Source organism: Hoplias malabaricus, chromosome 4 (assembly GCF_029633855.1).
Source record: "Hoplias malabaricus isolate fHopMal1 chromosome 4, fHopMal1.hap1, whole genome shotgun sequence".
In the NCBI taxonomy this organism is placed as follows: Eukaryota; Metazoa; Chordata; class Actinopteri; order Characiformes; family Erythrinidae; genus Hoplias; species Hoplias malabaricus.
Window position 1 is genome coordinate 29,371,962 of NC_089803.1, and position 13,325 is coordinate 29,385,286.

The window sequence follows — 13,325 nt, forward strand, 5'->3', positions numbered from 1 at the left end:
CATGCCCAAGACAAAAAACCTGTGATTTTCATTATGCTAATTAACAAGCTTCCATTAGATGTTAGCAACATTAGCCGAAATACATTTTGGAGGATGGGACAATGTGCTAAGAACAATATTGGGTGAAGAGGAAACTGAAAATGGAGATGATTTATTTATTCTGAAATCAAATCAAAATCATAACACTTCACCTTACACCTTCACTTACAAGCAGAACCCATTACTGCTGTATAAAAGCTTATTATATGTGTGCGTGTGTGGAGCAGGAATGCCAGTGATCTGCTGATCCGGTTGACTGGTCAGGGGGCAGTGGATAAAGCTGGGATTAACATTGGGATGTGTGTGAGAGAGAGAGAGAGAGAGAGAGAGAGAGAGAGAGAGAGAGAGAGAGAGAGAGAGAGAGAGAGAGAGTTTTGAGGTGAGGTAAAACAGGGACTTTTAAAGGATGTAGGTCACATGCACTAGTATAGAGTGATGATGATGGAGGGAGTATGAAATATTCATGCTGGTCATATAGTTTCTGAGCTAAATGCAGCTGATAAAGGTTCCTCCTCTCTCTAAAAGAGAGAATGATAAAAGAACAGATCTGATAAAAGCCCTCTGAAGGAGGGATTCAAGTGGCTAGGTTGTCATGGCAACAGGGCAACGTCAAGCACTACAGGAGAGAGGGAAGTGAAAATGTGTACTGGCATATCATTTAAATACCCCACAGAGGAACGATGTCTTTATGAGAGCAAGAGAGTGACAGAGAAGAGAAATAAATAGAGGTACAGTGTGGGAAGAGAGGGAGAGAGATAGATAGAAAGATGTTGTATGTATGGGACACAATGGATAGTGAGGAATAGAAAGCAGGATGAAGAGGAGAGCTATTTGCATTTCCAGTGAGGATTAAACCTTAGCTTTGTAGACTGCAAGGATTTGAATCATCTTTGTCATAGAAACATAAAAAACCAAAAGTCCAGGAAATGGTGAAAATCTCAGGCTTACACACATAAGGAAGCAGTTTTAAATTATACTCCAAGAGCGGATTCTTTATCCTGGATTACGTCTAGTCTTGCACGAAATGATCATTTCAGTGGTGATTCACCCACTGAAAAGCCTTTAAAATCAAGATGTAAGACTAATCTGTGAAACCTAATGTTTTAAGGGTTTTAAATTTCTTTCTAAGTTTGCAGAAATCAGATGATCAGAAATGGCTGTTTTTGTTTTAAAAAAATAATTAGCCTATTTGATCCTGGAAATTAGCCTATTAATTTTTGGAATGTTGTCAGATCTGTTTTATAATTAAGTGAAGTAAATAAAATGCAGATAATTTGCTTGTGCTTTATTCAAATGACACAGCTAACAGCTACACCGACAGCAAAAGAATAATCACAAAGTATCACTCATTTTGTTAATAAGCTAGTTACTTATCTAAATCAACGTACAATTTAACTTTGTAACAGAGACAGCTGAATGTAGTGTTAAGAGACCTTGGGCAAGAATCCTATTGCTACAGAACTATTGTTTACACCAAGGCAGTCAATCAAACTCTTATGTGCTTTGTGGAGGGCAGTGGTGTACTACAATATAACACTATAATTTACCAAATTATGATTATCAGCTATCATTAGACTGTCAGCTCCACATCAATAATGTTATTGTGTGCTCTAGCATGCAGCAAATACAGTCAGTAAATAAAAGGACACACCTGTCCATAGGCAAATATAGTGGCATTATAGCCCTCAAAGCAGCCCTCTATAAGCTTCTCTGTGCAGTTAGAGTAGATGGTGTCTTGTTGAGTGTCCATGTCGAAGACATGGTCAAATGTGAAGGCCTTGTCCTTTCCTAGAACAACCTGGGGCTCTCCAGGGGTCACGAATGTACAGATGTGACATCCCTCGATCTTTTCTCGTGCCAGCTGAGGGCGAATCCTAAGGAAAAATGGTGAAGACAGGTTACACAGATTAATCTTTATCATCAGGCTAATTTTAAAACAAACATGATAATAAGAGATAGATTGTGCAAATTGCTTATGCTTCAAATCTGCTAAAATTATCAATCCAATTATCAGTTCGGTTTGTGATAATGAAGTGTTTGGCAAAGCGCTAAGCTCTACACCACACTTCCTAAGCCTCAATGCATGTAACTTTAATATTAACAGATAGACTGATCACGTTTTAAAAAGAACACTGAAGGAAAATAGAGGCCATGCAAAAGAAATTTACTGCAGTTCACCAGAAATGAGGTCAGCTCTTTCAAGCTGTGAATGTTCTCACTCATAGCCTTTACAGTGAACAGATTTTTAGAGAAGCTTTCAGACTGGACAACAGCACGTACTGTATCCTCGCCAAATCCCTGGCTTAGATTGCACTCTAGCACTGTGTGTGTGTGTGTGTGTGTGTGTGTGTGCGCGCGCAAGTCTTGAAAACAAAAAGTATGCATGGACCTAGGCCTGCCACAATCATGGAATTTTAACGGTTGATTAACTGCTATGTAAGTTGTTGTTTGTATGAAACCTAAAGTTTTCAGGAATTTTGGAAGTTTTCCCACTGCGAGAGGAACAGAAATATAAGGGTGTTCTGGCTGCTGGTCCTGAGGGGCACCTGACTATGGCCTTTGGTGCTGCCTGTGTGTGTATAACAGCTCTTTTGTGCAGGCTGAGCTGCAGAAGACAATACACTGTGGGCAGCACAGAGCCTGCATTGTGTTGTTTTTGATACTAGATCTGGACGCTGGGACAACCATTCACTGGACACTGACAAGAAAAACTGTGATTATAAATAAATAAATAGTGTGAGAGAGACAGGTGGAAGGAAAAATATGTATAGGGTAGGTGTTCTTTGCAGTGAGGAAGGCAGATAGATTGTGTCTAAACCTTGCTGATTTGCTAGTGATTCAGATTCAGACTCGCTCTGTACACTGTAACAACCAAATAACACGCATTTTTCATTCTCCTCTGCAAATAAATTACATGTGCAGAGGAAATTGTGAATGCTGAAAATCAAAAATGGCAATTGTAATGAATCCATCAGCTCAAATTCAAGACTACATGGTAAATCTGCTATAACATTATAAAATAACATTATCAATTACACTGTGTAAAGTGATTAGTTCTGGGGCCTTTGTCTATGTACTAATATCTCACTTTTTTTTTTTTTTGCATGCATGCATGTTGACACCTGACAACCATTCCAGAACAATTAACATAAAAAAGGTAACATTGGATTACAAATATCAGGATAGAATATGTACATAAATATGAAATTAATCACAAACCTTTGTACTGTGTGCTGTATGTGAAACAATTAATACTCCTGGCACTCTCTATGTGCTTTGATTAACTAAGGAATTCACATGGTCTAAAAATAGAAAGTAGTTATGTTGTTCATCACAACAACGCATACATTTTTTTTTTAGACATACAAAAATTAACCAGGCATTAAGCCTGATCACATGAAGAGTTGCATGACTCCTTTAACACACTGTGCATATGTAGGCAGGTCTCTACCTGTTTCTACCCTTTGCAGCTCCTCAGCAGCAAAGCATAAATTATTAAAAACAGCTTCTCTCCAGGAAGATTCAGGCAAAGGAAAGATATTCCTGATTGTCTAGAACCAAATCAAGTTTTAATAGCTTTCAGGCAAATAAAAGAACCGGTTTCTGAGAAGCAATAGAGAGTAAATGCCACTAATGGCTTCTTCTGAATAGTTCAATAAGAGCATGCTGTACAATACTTCCACAAAATATATTGAATCAAGTGAATTGTTTGTCTATACTCCATCACTCAAGGCCTTTTTGTTCACTTTCAGTTTAGTGGCGCTTCAATGATAGTTTAGCTAACCACTAAAAGAATATTAATGACCAATACATGGTTCAAACTGTATGCCCAAATCCTCAAACATTTGTCTTAAATCACATTAATTGAGTAATCTCAAACATACAGGATTACGACACTGCATGTATTTATGAGATGAACTTATGTAAGTGACTACGAGACAAACATTGATCTATTTTTTATTTTTATTTTTTTTTAAACAGTGTCAGAAACCAGTTTGGCACAATTTGCATCGAACGTGTGAAGGTTTAGGCATGCAGTCTTAAAGAGTAACTCACTAATTAGGGAGTAATATTAACTTAAGCTACAACAGCTTCATATTTCCAGTGCAACATTATAAAAAAACATTTGCGGAGAAATGTCAAATCTTTCACCACACTGTTGTTTTAAGCTTGGCTGAAAAATGTCTGCAAAAATGCTAAAACAGCAGCAATATGTCTTTGTATAAATGTAAATAGCTTTATTTAGTAAATAAATTCAAAATCAACTAAAGAGATTCCAGACAATGGGAAAAAGTCTTCAGTTTGAATGTGGTGCAAAAGGCCAGTACCAAAGAGAAAGCATCCAAAATCCTACATTATAAATTGTGTACTCTAAGAGGGAGCAGTACATCACACACACTCTCATGTTGTCTGCCCTCATTAGTCACATTTAGCATGGCAACACACTGTAATATGAATGTATTTAAAAAACTGGACTCTTATTGTAATCTGCACCCTTCACCCATGATCTCTGTAACCTCTGTTAACAGCTTCAGCACATCCCAGGGGTAGATGTCTACCCAACCCAATTTGCTATTTGCTGTGAGGCCAAATTGATAGTGACACTGTACCAAAATATGTTGCATAAAAAAAATTATTAGACTACAAAATACCAAAATAGGCTGCAGTCTTAATTTACAAAAAGTAAAATCAGTTACGTTCATTCAGATACCTTACATACGTATTCTAAGACTGTATGCTTCTTAATGGTATGTTCATGAGGTCACCTATTTTCTCCATTCTCCTTGTTGCTGGCTATTGAGCTTACATTTTAATTTCAACTGCTCAATAGATTTGAGGCAGCAATGTATCTTGATTAAATTGATTAGTCCAATTGAGTCCAAGTCTCAATTGAACAATTGAGAATACAATTTTGTCCCGTTAGCTTACATTAAAGTTATGGGTGGTATGATAATTTATTTTGTGCACAGAGCCCAGTGCAAGAAGTCCTCTGTGCTGTACCAAGAGGCCTGCAGCTGCAGAGACTACAGCTTTACTGAGCTACATTACACTCTGCTATTGATGCAGTGCAGTGAAGTAGGACAGATTTTTCTTTCAAATCACTAGGAAATACATGCCCACACACACACACATACACAAAGTGAGAAGAGACCAGGCTTAACTGTGTGAACACAGGCCACCAAAGCCCTCTCCAGAGTACACACTCCTAAAAGCAGCATGTGATATATCAGGAGTAAACAGATACTGGGTCAACCCGAACTTATAACAGAACATACAAGAATAAATGGAGAGTGGGTCAGACCAAAAACAGCCTGGGAAGCACTGGAGTAGCTTCAAATAAATTCTATGTTCACTCGTCCCTTAGCAGGTAATAAATAGCTTTTACTGTAAATGGTGCAGAGTGAGTATACTTAACAGACCAATGAGTTGACATTTGGAACAGAAACCAAAAAGGGCGGGGGTGGGTCTGGATTTGAGGCACATCATCAGGTAAAGTTACAGTCAAAATGAGCACCTCTTTGAAAAACCTTCTGAGGTTTTCCTAAAAAAGGGGTCTTTGTTCTAAATCTAGATACCAGAGTCAGGATTACAACAAGAGTGATTTTGTGTGCCTGAGCAGAAGATTAAATACAATAATAAAATAAATATATCTGGGCTGCCACAGAGGTGAACTAGACCAGACTTAAAAACAAGTGAGAAACTGACTAGAATACTACAGAGACAAAAGTCTTTGTTTTATTATTTTTTCCCCAAGGCCAAGCACACATTTAATAGAATTTGTCACAATTAATAACATTCAGAGAAAATCCATTTTGGGTTTAAAATTTCAACTGTACAACAACTTTGGCTTCATTGACCTCTGAAGGGGCAGGGCTTGGTACAGCAGCAATGGAGATCCGAAGTGAAAGACATACTAATTTTAGCAGTGCATCACCCTTAAAATACGTCTTTTAAACTAGCCATAAATAAAAACACATAAGATAGAGGCAGCACTGCAAGAGTTGAATTTGTGGTTATTTTTACTTTTGTGTATTTAGATTGCTAATTGCTTGGCTTGGCTGTTTGGTTACGTACTGCTGTATAGTGCAACCAACTATGGCTATATACTCTGTTTTCCCCCTTCTGTTAAGTGTGGAGTATGACTTCACTCAGAGACTCATTCTCTAGCTTAGGTTACAATGAAAATGTGATCTTATTGGTATGCAAGGCTTAGAAAATGACTTTCAAAAATATAACACAAAAACACAGGTCTTTTAAATTTTTTGATAACACTGCCATAACCCACAAATTATCTCAGACAGCTCTCAGTGCTGATCTTAAGTCAGTAACCATCACAAGTATACACTATGCTCTTGCCTATAAACATCACTTTTGTTTTTACTGTTATGCTAAGTCTATGGTTGTCAAGTTAGCTACGTAGCTAAGTGCACTGAAATGAAGGGAATGTTTTGTGACCAAGCCTTGGTCCAGCTTTGGTCATGTATATTTTTTCAAAGGCAATGCAAACTGCTATTTTCTAGTGTAATTGTGGCTTAGATTGTCTCGGAAGGACGTTTGCCTTCTTGTATGATCTCTGATGAGTGCACATTCTCCTTAAGGCTCTTCCATGGAGGCCTTCCATATATTTAGTTTGATGACAACAGCAATGTTTTGGCAACACAGGTGACAGTGCACTGTGGCTACTTCTCTGACAGGTATTAACAAGTCCTCCCATAGGAGACGGAGAAAGAGCAACCATGTCTGCAGTCAAAAATAATTTACTTACAACAAATGTGTGCAAGCAAATATCCATTATTCATTGAAGAACATATAAATTATGAGCAAAAAAATAAATACTGTTATTAAATAGATTTCCAGTGATGTTAGGGTTGCTTGAAGCTTAGTAGCTAACAAATGGAATTTTTTTTTTCTAAAACCCACAAGATGTGAAAAATAAATCACTACAAAGGGCTAACTGTATCAAGTGGCACTTAGTGATAATCACACACTGTCGAGGAAGTTCTAAAAAGCTAGGACTGGGGTGGCTGTTACATCTTTCATCACTTATGATTACAAATGTAACAAAATGGTGTTATTTCCCACTGCTTGTGGCATTCTGGGCTTTTAGCCCAAGCCTTCCTGCCTCTTTAGGTTAAGGGTTACAAAGGTCATTTAGGGCTGTTTGGGGTCAGCCTGTCTTTCAGGGTGCAGAGTGCAGGGGGTGTAATATGAGAAGGAGTTAGGTTGAAAATCGTGCCCACTGACAGATGTTAAACACCTTCTTGCATACTTATTCTAACTTAAATATTTCATTCAAACAATTAAACCCAAAATATAATTAAATAAAAATAGATAAGAAAAATATTAATATCTCCTTCACAGACAATTAAATATTGTTCTGGACAAGGCACAGAAAAGCCCTAGAATAATTAACTTGCAATTCCAGATTGAGAAAAATACAGTCAATCTCTACACAGCATTTAGCTAGGTGGCATAATACCCTCACATCTCTATGTTTAAGAATGTGGGATGTTCTTCAGAAATTAGATTAAGTCTGTCCCAGAAATAGGAAAAAGCATAAATCTGTTATTTCCAAAGCTATATCGTCCTTTTCTTAGATACAAAGAGAGAATAAACCTTGAAGGAGCAAACTTGTGAAAACTGATTAACTGTGTGTGTGTACCCCCTTAACACTCAAAAGCATTGCAAAAGCTTGAAGTGTCGATAGACCGCTCCAGTGTCTGTGTAAACTATGCTCAGTTTACAAAATATCACAAAGGCCACTGACAAATATGTTAGCAACTGATGAAAAGAGCTAATCAGTACGGAATTCAACAACTAGATAAGAGACCGTATGTAACTAAAAAGTAGATAAGATTATCTGATTAGTATCTAGATTATCAACCACAGTGTAACTCAACTGTACATACAGGTACCAATGGCTGAGTGTAAAAATAAAGTACTGTTTTATCTGCAGAAATATTGTTGCCATAGCTAACCACAAAATTCAGGCTCAGAAGCTGGTTGCATTTTATCCAAACCCATTAAGTGATGTTGAGGTGTAAGTAGATGGGTAGCCAATTGAATTGTTTAAGCAGCTTCTTTCTTTTATTTGCAAATGGTCACATTTTTTTGGTCATTTTCTTTTGGTTCCACAAAGGTTACACAATGCCCTTTTAAACTCACAGCATTGAGCTCCACTACTCTTGTATTTTCCTCTCTCGAAAAGGAAGGCTTTACATTTTGTCATCTTGTTTTTACTTTCTCACCCCACTGCATGAACATACCAAACAAACCATTAACTGTGTTTGTGAAGGTTGTGGTTATAATTCCAGGAGCTTATGTATGTCTGTGCGCGTATGTATGTATATACACACACATACATATATGTGGTGCGCGCGCAAGCACGCGTGTGTGTGTGTGTGTGTGTGTGTGTATACTGTGTGGGTGTGAAAATAGGCATAGTGTGTGCTTTAGGTGTGTGAAGTGATGAATATGTTGGTTAAATATGGGAAGGGACTAGAGAGTGACAGGTAGGTATGCTGGAGGTGTGTGGTTGCTGTGTTTGGGTGCAGTGTTAGTTTTATTACATTCCATTATGTATATTTAACCAAACCTACATGCCAACTATGCATTTAGAATTACATTTAGAATTTTTTTTTAATTACAATGAGCGTTACAAATTTAATACACCATATAAATGAAAAGCATTTAGGGTATTCAAATGAGACAAAATACAAAAAGCCTCAACCCTGGAACAGAAGCAAGTTAAGGGTGGGGCAAACAAATGTAAGCCACTGTATAATTACTCTCAATCTGTTCTCCATAGAGAGACTACTTTAAAGCACATTACAACACAAGAGTCACCCTCCATTCTCCGCCAAAAACCAAGAATGCATCTCCACATGTGGTCAGACGAATCCTCAGTTGCATAGTATTTACACTCTCTAGGATGCGACAGGAAAACTAGAACAAAATGCTGACTCCACAGGGGTCGGGATAGAAGAGTTGAAGTTTACCCTTTCCCTTCAGTGGTCAGAGGCTATTTCTGTGTGCCTTTGGTTTAAGTGCAGGCTTGGCAGAAGCTAGAAAAGAATGCTCATGAAACAGAGAGCAAAAATCTGCCTATGGACTTGGCTTTTGCCCTCCGTTAGAATTCTATTTTATATTAGAGTATTCATTTAAATTAGTTGATTTATGAACAATTCTAACATTCAAAACCTTCAAAAGTGTTTTAAGAATTACTCAATAGACAAAAGAAGCATAGCTGTGGTGAAAATAAATTAAAACACATGTAATGCTCTAGCAGAAGAATGCAGTCCAATCCTCCCTTTATCAAAAATGCAATATGTAACGGCAATGTGGAATTTTGTGAAATGTTGTGACGCAGTCAGTGAATAGATTTCCCATCACATCTACAGAATGAATGTCCTTGAGACCTGTGCTGATCAGGCTGTGATCAATAAGAGGAGGCATGTCCATTCTGGCAGCCAAGGTTGGTTTATAATATCACATATTAACGGCTGACACTGTGCAGCCAGAGCACATTTGTGTTGGATCTGAGACGCTGACTCACTGTCTTCTCTGATCCTGCCTGTCACAATGGAGAAAAGTGCATCGTCATTCCCCACAACACACACCTGCCCTTTCATAAGGAACACAAACCTAAGCAGACACATGTCACATAGATTTCTTCTATACATCATATTTCCCTACAGCATAAGAGACACCTTCTATGGTACAATGGGTTTTTTTTTAATGCTCATTACCTTACGGTAATTTGACAAATCTGAGCTGTAAACAATCCCTCTACATCACCCACAGTCACAGCAAAAACAAGCCACCGGCCACTTTTCCTCTTTCAGTACAGATATGCGAAAATAATTAATTTGTTATTGAATCCAATAAAAACACTTGCATAATGTACAATAATATATTTATTGTGTATTTCTAGTCTATATATTTAATTTTTTATAAAACACATCACATACTGTTGTAAATACTGTACTACAGAGAGCATAACAGCTTCTTATAAAAGGTTTTAGTGGAATATACTGAAATACTAACTATAAATCCCAGTAAAGAATGGGGCACAAGTGGTTCTTTTCTGTCTGTTCTAATGTATCAAATCTGTAAACCATGGCACATATGGCATACATATAATATTTTACTATGTTTTTCTGCTTGAAGTATATATCTTTTGTATTGTCATCCAGCTCCAACATAAAAACTAACACACAATAACAATAAATATAGCACAGAAGAGACAGCCACACACCATATTTATGACACTGTGCAAATGTATTAAGTGTTGTATTCTAGAAGGTTTATGAAATATTCTTTTAATGAAGTATCAGTTCAAATACTGTTTGAGCATGGAAGCTGTGCATTACTACAGTCAACATGTATAAACAGATAGACAGCAATTTAGCAGTCTAAACAGAAGACAGCTGGATAAGGGGATTACAGTTGGATTACTTTTTATGTTTTCACTAGAGAGAGAGAGAGAGAGAGAGAGAGAGAGAGAGAGAGAGAGAGAGAGAGAGAGAGAAGACCAGTGAGATCAGGTGCTGACCCTGAATTAAGAGAAACCTGCTGACAGTTATAGGCAGGGTCAGCTCCAGCTTGCCATGAATGATGACAGCCACAGATCCACAGTGACAACACCACAAAGCTGTTCATAAAGAATTTACTCTGCATGAGGTTACTCTAGAGCAGGGGTCACCAAACATATCCACAAAGGGCCAGTGTGGCTGCAGGTTTTTATCCCAACCAAACAGGAGCACAGCCTGTGTATCTGTTTAGAGAAGGAGACTAGTTGGTCAGACGAGTAGAATCAGGTGTGCTCCTGCTTAATTGGAATCAAAACTTGCAGCCACACAGGCCCTTTGTGGATAAGATTGGTGACCCCTGCTCTAGAGATCAGGGACATTACAGACACTAATACAACTTTTAACATTGATTCAAATCATTTGTTTCACACCTTTTACTTAAACCTTCTTTATTCATTTTCAAGGAGGATTAATTATGAACAAAGCTTTCTTGAAAGAAAATGTTTTATAGCTTGGCCAGCACTGCACGAAAAGCAGCTTTTAGCTGGGGAAGGTGAAGCAGAAATCTGTTGGACATATGCAAATTACAGTGCCCTCTGACATACGACTACAGTAAGCACAGGATTAGTTTCCGCCACTTAGCCTTCTGGCATTATATCATGAACTGGATTAAGAAGACATTTAAAATGTAGGCTATGCAAGTTGGGCAAGTGCTGAATATATGACCATCTGCTGACCAGGCCATAATCTGAAAATCACCTCAGCGATTAGTCTCAAAACATACGGTCTGGGTCTATTTTATTTTTAGGATTTTATCTTGCATCCTTCTTCTTACAAAACATATATTGAGTCTTAAGATACCAGACCTTTTATATTATGGAAGAGTCCAAGTGTGATCACACAAGAACATAATTATTCATTCATTCATTATCTGTAAGCGCTTATCCAGTTCAGGGTCGCGGTGGGTCCACAGCCTACCTGGAATCATTGGGCGCAAGGCAGGAACACACCCTGGAGGGGGCGCCAGCCCTTCACAGGGCAAACACAGACACACACACACACTAGACTTTTGAGTCACCAATCCACCGACCAACGTGTGTTTTTGGACTGTGGGAGGAAACCGGAGCACCCGGAGGATACCCACGCGGACACTGAGAACACCCCGAACGCCTCACAGTCACCCAGAGCGGGAATCGAACTCACAACCTCCAGGCCCCTGGAGCTGTGTGAATGTGACGCTACCTGCTGCATTACTGTGCTGCCCAGAACATAATTAATATGAACAAAATAACAATTCAAGCTGGTCTGGATAAATATAACAAAATTTGGAATTAAAACATTTAACAAAGTAGGAAAACCCTGCTTGCTAAAAATGCTGTGCCCAGTTTAACCTTGATTTCAACTTGCTGAGAGACTATGGCCACTTAACATGCTACATGAATATGAATGAATGAGCATGTTGAGCTCATTCATTCATGAATGAGCATGAATATGACTCATAGAAAAATCTGTAAATTTGAAAATTCAAAAGAGGGTTTAAAAAAAAACAAACACATTTGATCCAAGTCATGTTGTTCTACGTGACAAATGCATTAATGATAGAATGCCATCCATAAGGAACTGGACATTTACAACAGCATCAGATAAGCATTCATTTTCCTAAGGGATTATGTCTGTCGCCTAGTGATATCCCACTGCTATGTTTTTTGTCATGGCGGCAGACACGGAAAAATCTCAGACAAAAACGATAGAGAGAAGGGTGGCTAAACCACAAACAAAGCACATTGCTTTGTTCGGACTTATTTTGAGGCTGCGAGCAACCAATAGCTCACTGGGATCCTAAGAAACGAACTCTGGACAAACGGCTGGTCAATAAAGCTGCTCTTTCATCGACCAACTGTCATTCAAACCCTCCACATCCTCTCGCTCTGACTGGGGGCCCTCATTTATAAGCCACCTCAGCCTACAAGCACAAATGCTCTTTCACGCTAAAGGAAATCCCATGAGCTTCTCTAAGCAAAGTTACTGAAGGTGTTCACTCCCGGCCTGTGCTATTACAACTACACACACCGCTACATCAGTAACAGTCCTTAGACAGGACTCCTAACACTCCATCCATCCATCTATATCTGTAAAATGAATAGAAGTGTGGATAGGAGCTTTAGAACCTTAAGAAGCTTTGGCTGGATGCAGAATGCCTTTTATACACTACATGTGTTATGTTTGGATGTGCACTTGATGACCCAAGTGTACAGCATGCCAAACACACATTTCAAACACGTCTAACCCCAGCCTGTTCAAATATATCAAGATGGCTTTGCAAAGATAAAACAAGAGCAAAGCTTCAATACTCTCTGCAACACCAGAATTTCCCAGCTCAATCTGCATCATACAGTTCAGTGCTGTACTGAGTTAATCTTCAATTCTATTGATTTTTTAACAATGTCTGCACCATTCAAGAGCTTAAATGTATATAATAATTCAAAATGTTTAGATATGAAATGGTGCACTGTAAATTAAACTCAGACTCTGATTTCTTTGCAATAGTGGTGATAGAAACCAGGGGTTGTGTATCTACAACACAAACACAGGCATTTTACTCACTGTGTAAAACCACCCATAAATCTGTGTCTCTTTTGAGGTTTAAGATGTAATAGATAAATCTGTACAAATATGTTGTCTCTGGGGGCTATTGCACCTTACAATGCCTTGCTCTTCACCATGAATGGATTTTAAAAATATGGTCACTGTTAG

The 13,325-nt window shown here is 38.2% G+C and overlaps 1 protein-coding gene across 10 annotated transcripts in view; it reads right to left on the reverse strand.

Moving 5' to 3' along the window:
* The window catches only part of kif21a (kinesin family member 21A), a 42,135-nt gene that overhangs the window by 28,103 nt on the left and 707 nt on the right, over positions 1 to 13,325 (reverse strand). For all 10 annotated transcript variants that reach the window (XM_066666900.1, XM_066666899.1, XM_066666904.1 and 7 more), the window contains exon 2: positions 1,691 to 1,913. In XM_066666900.1, coding sequence (XP_066522997.1) covers positions 1,691 to 1,913 — 223 coding nt within the window. The remainder of the gene's footprint in view (positions 1 to 1,690; positions 1,914 to 13,325) is intronic.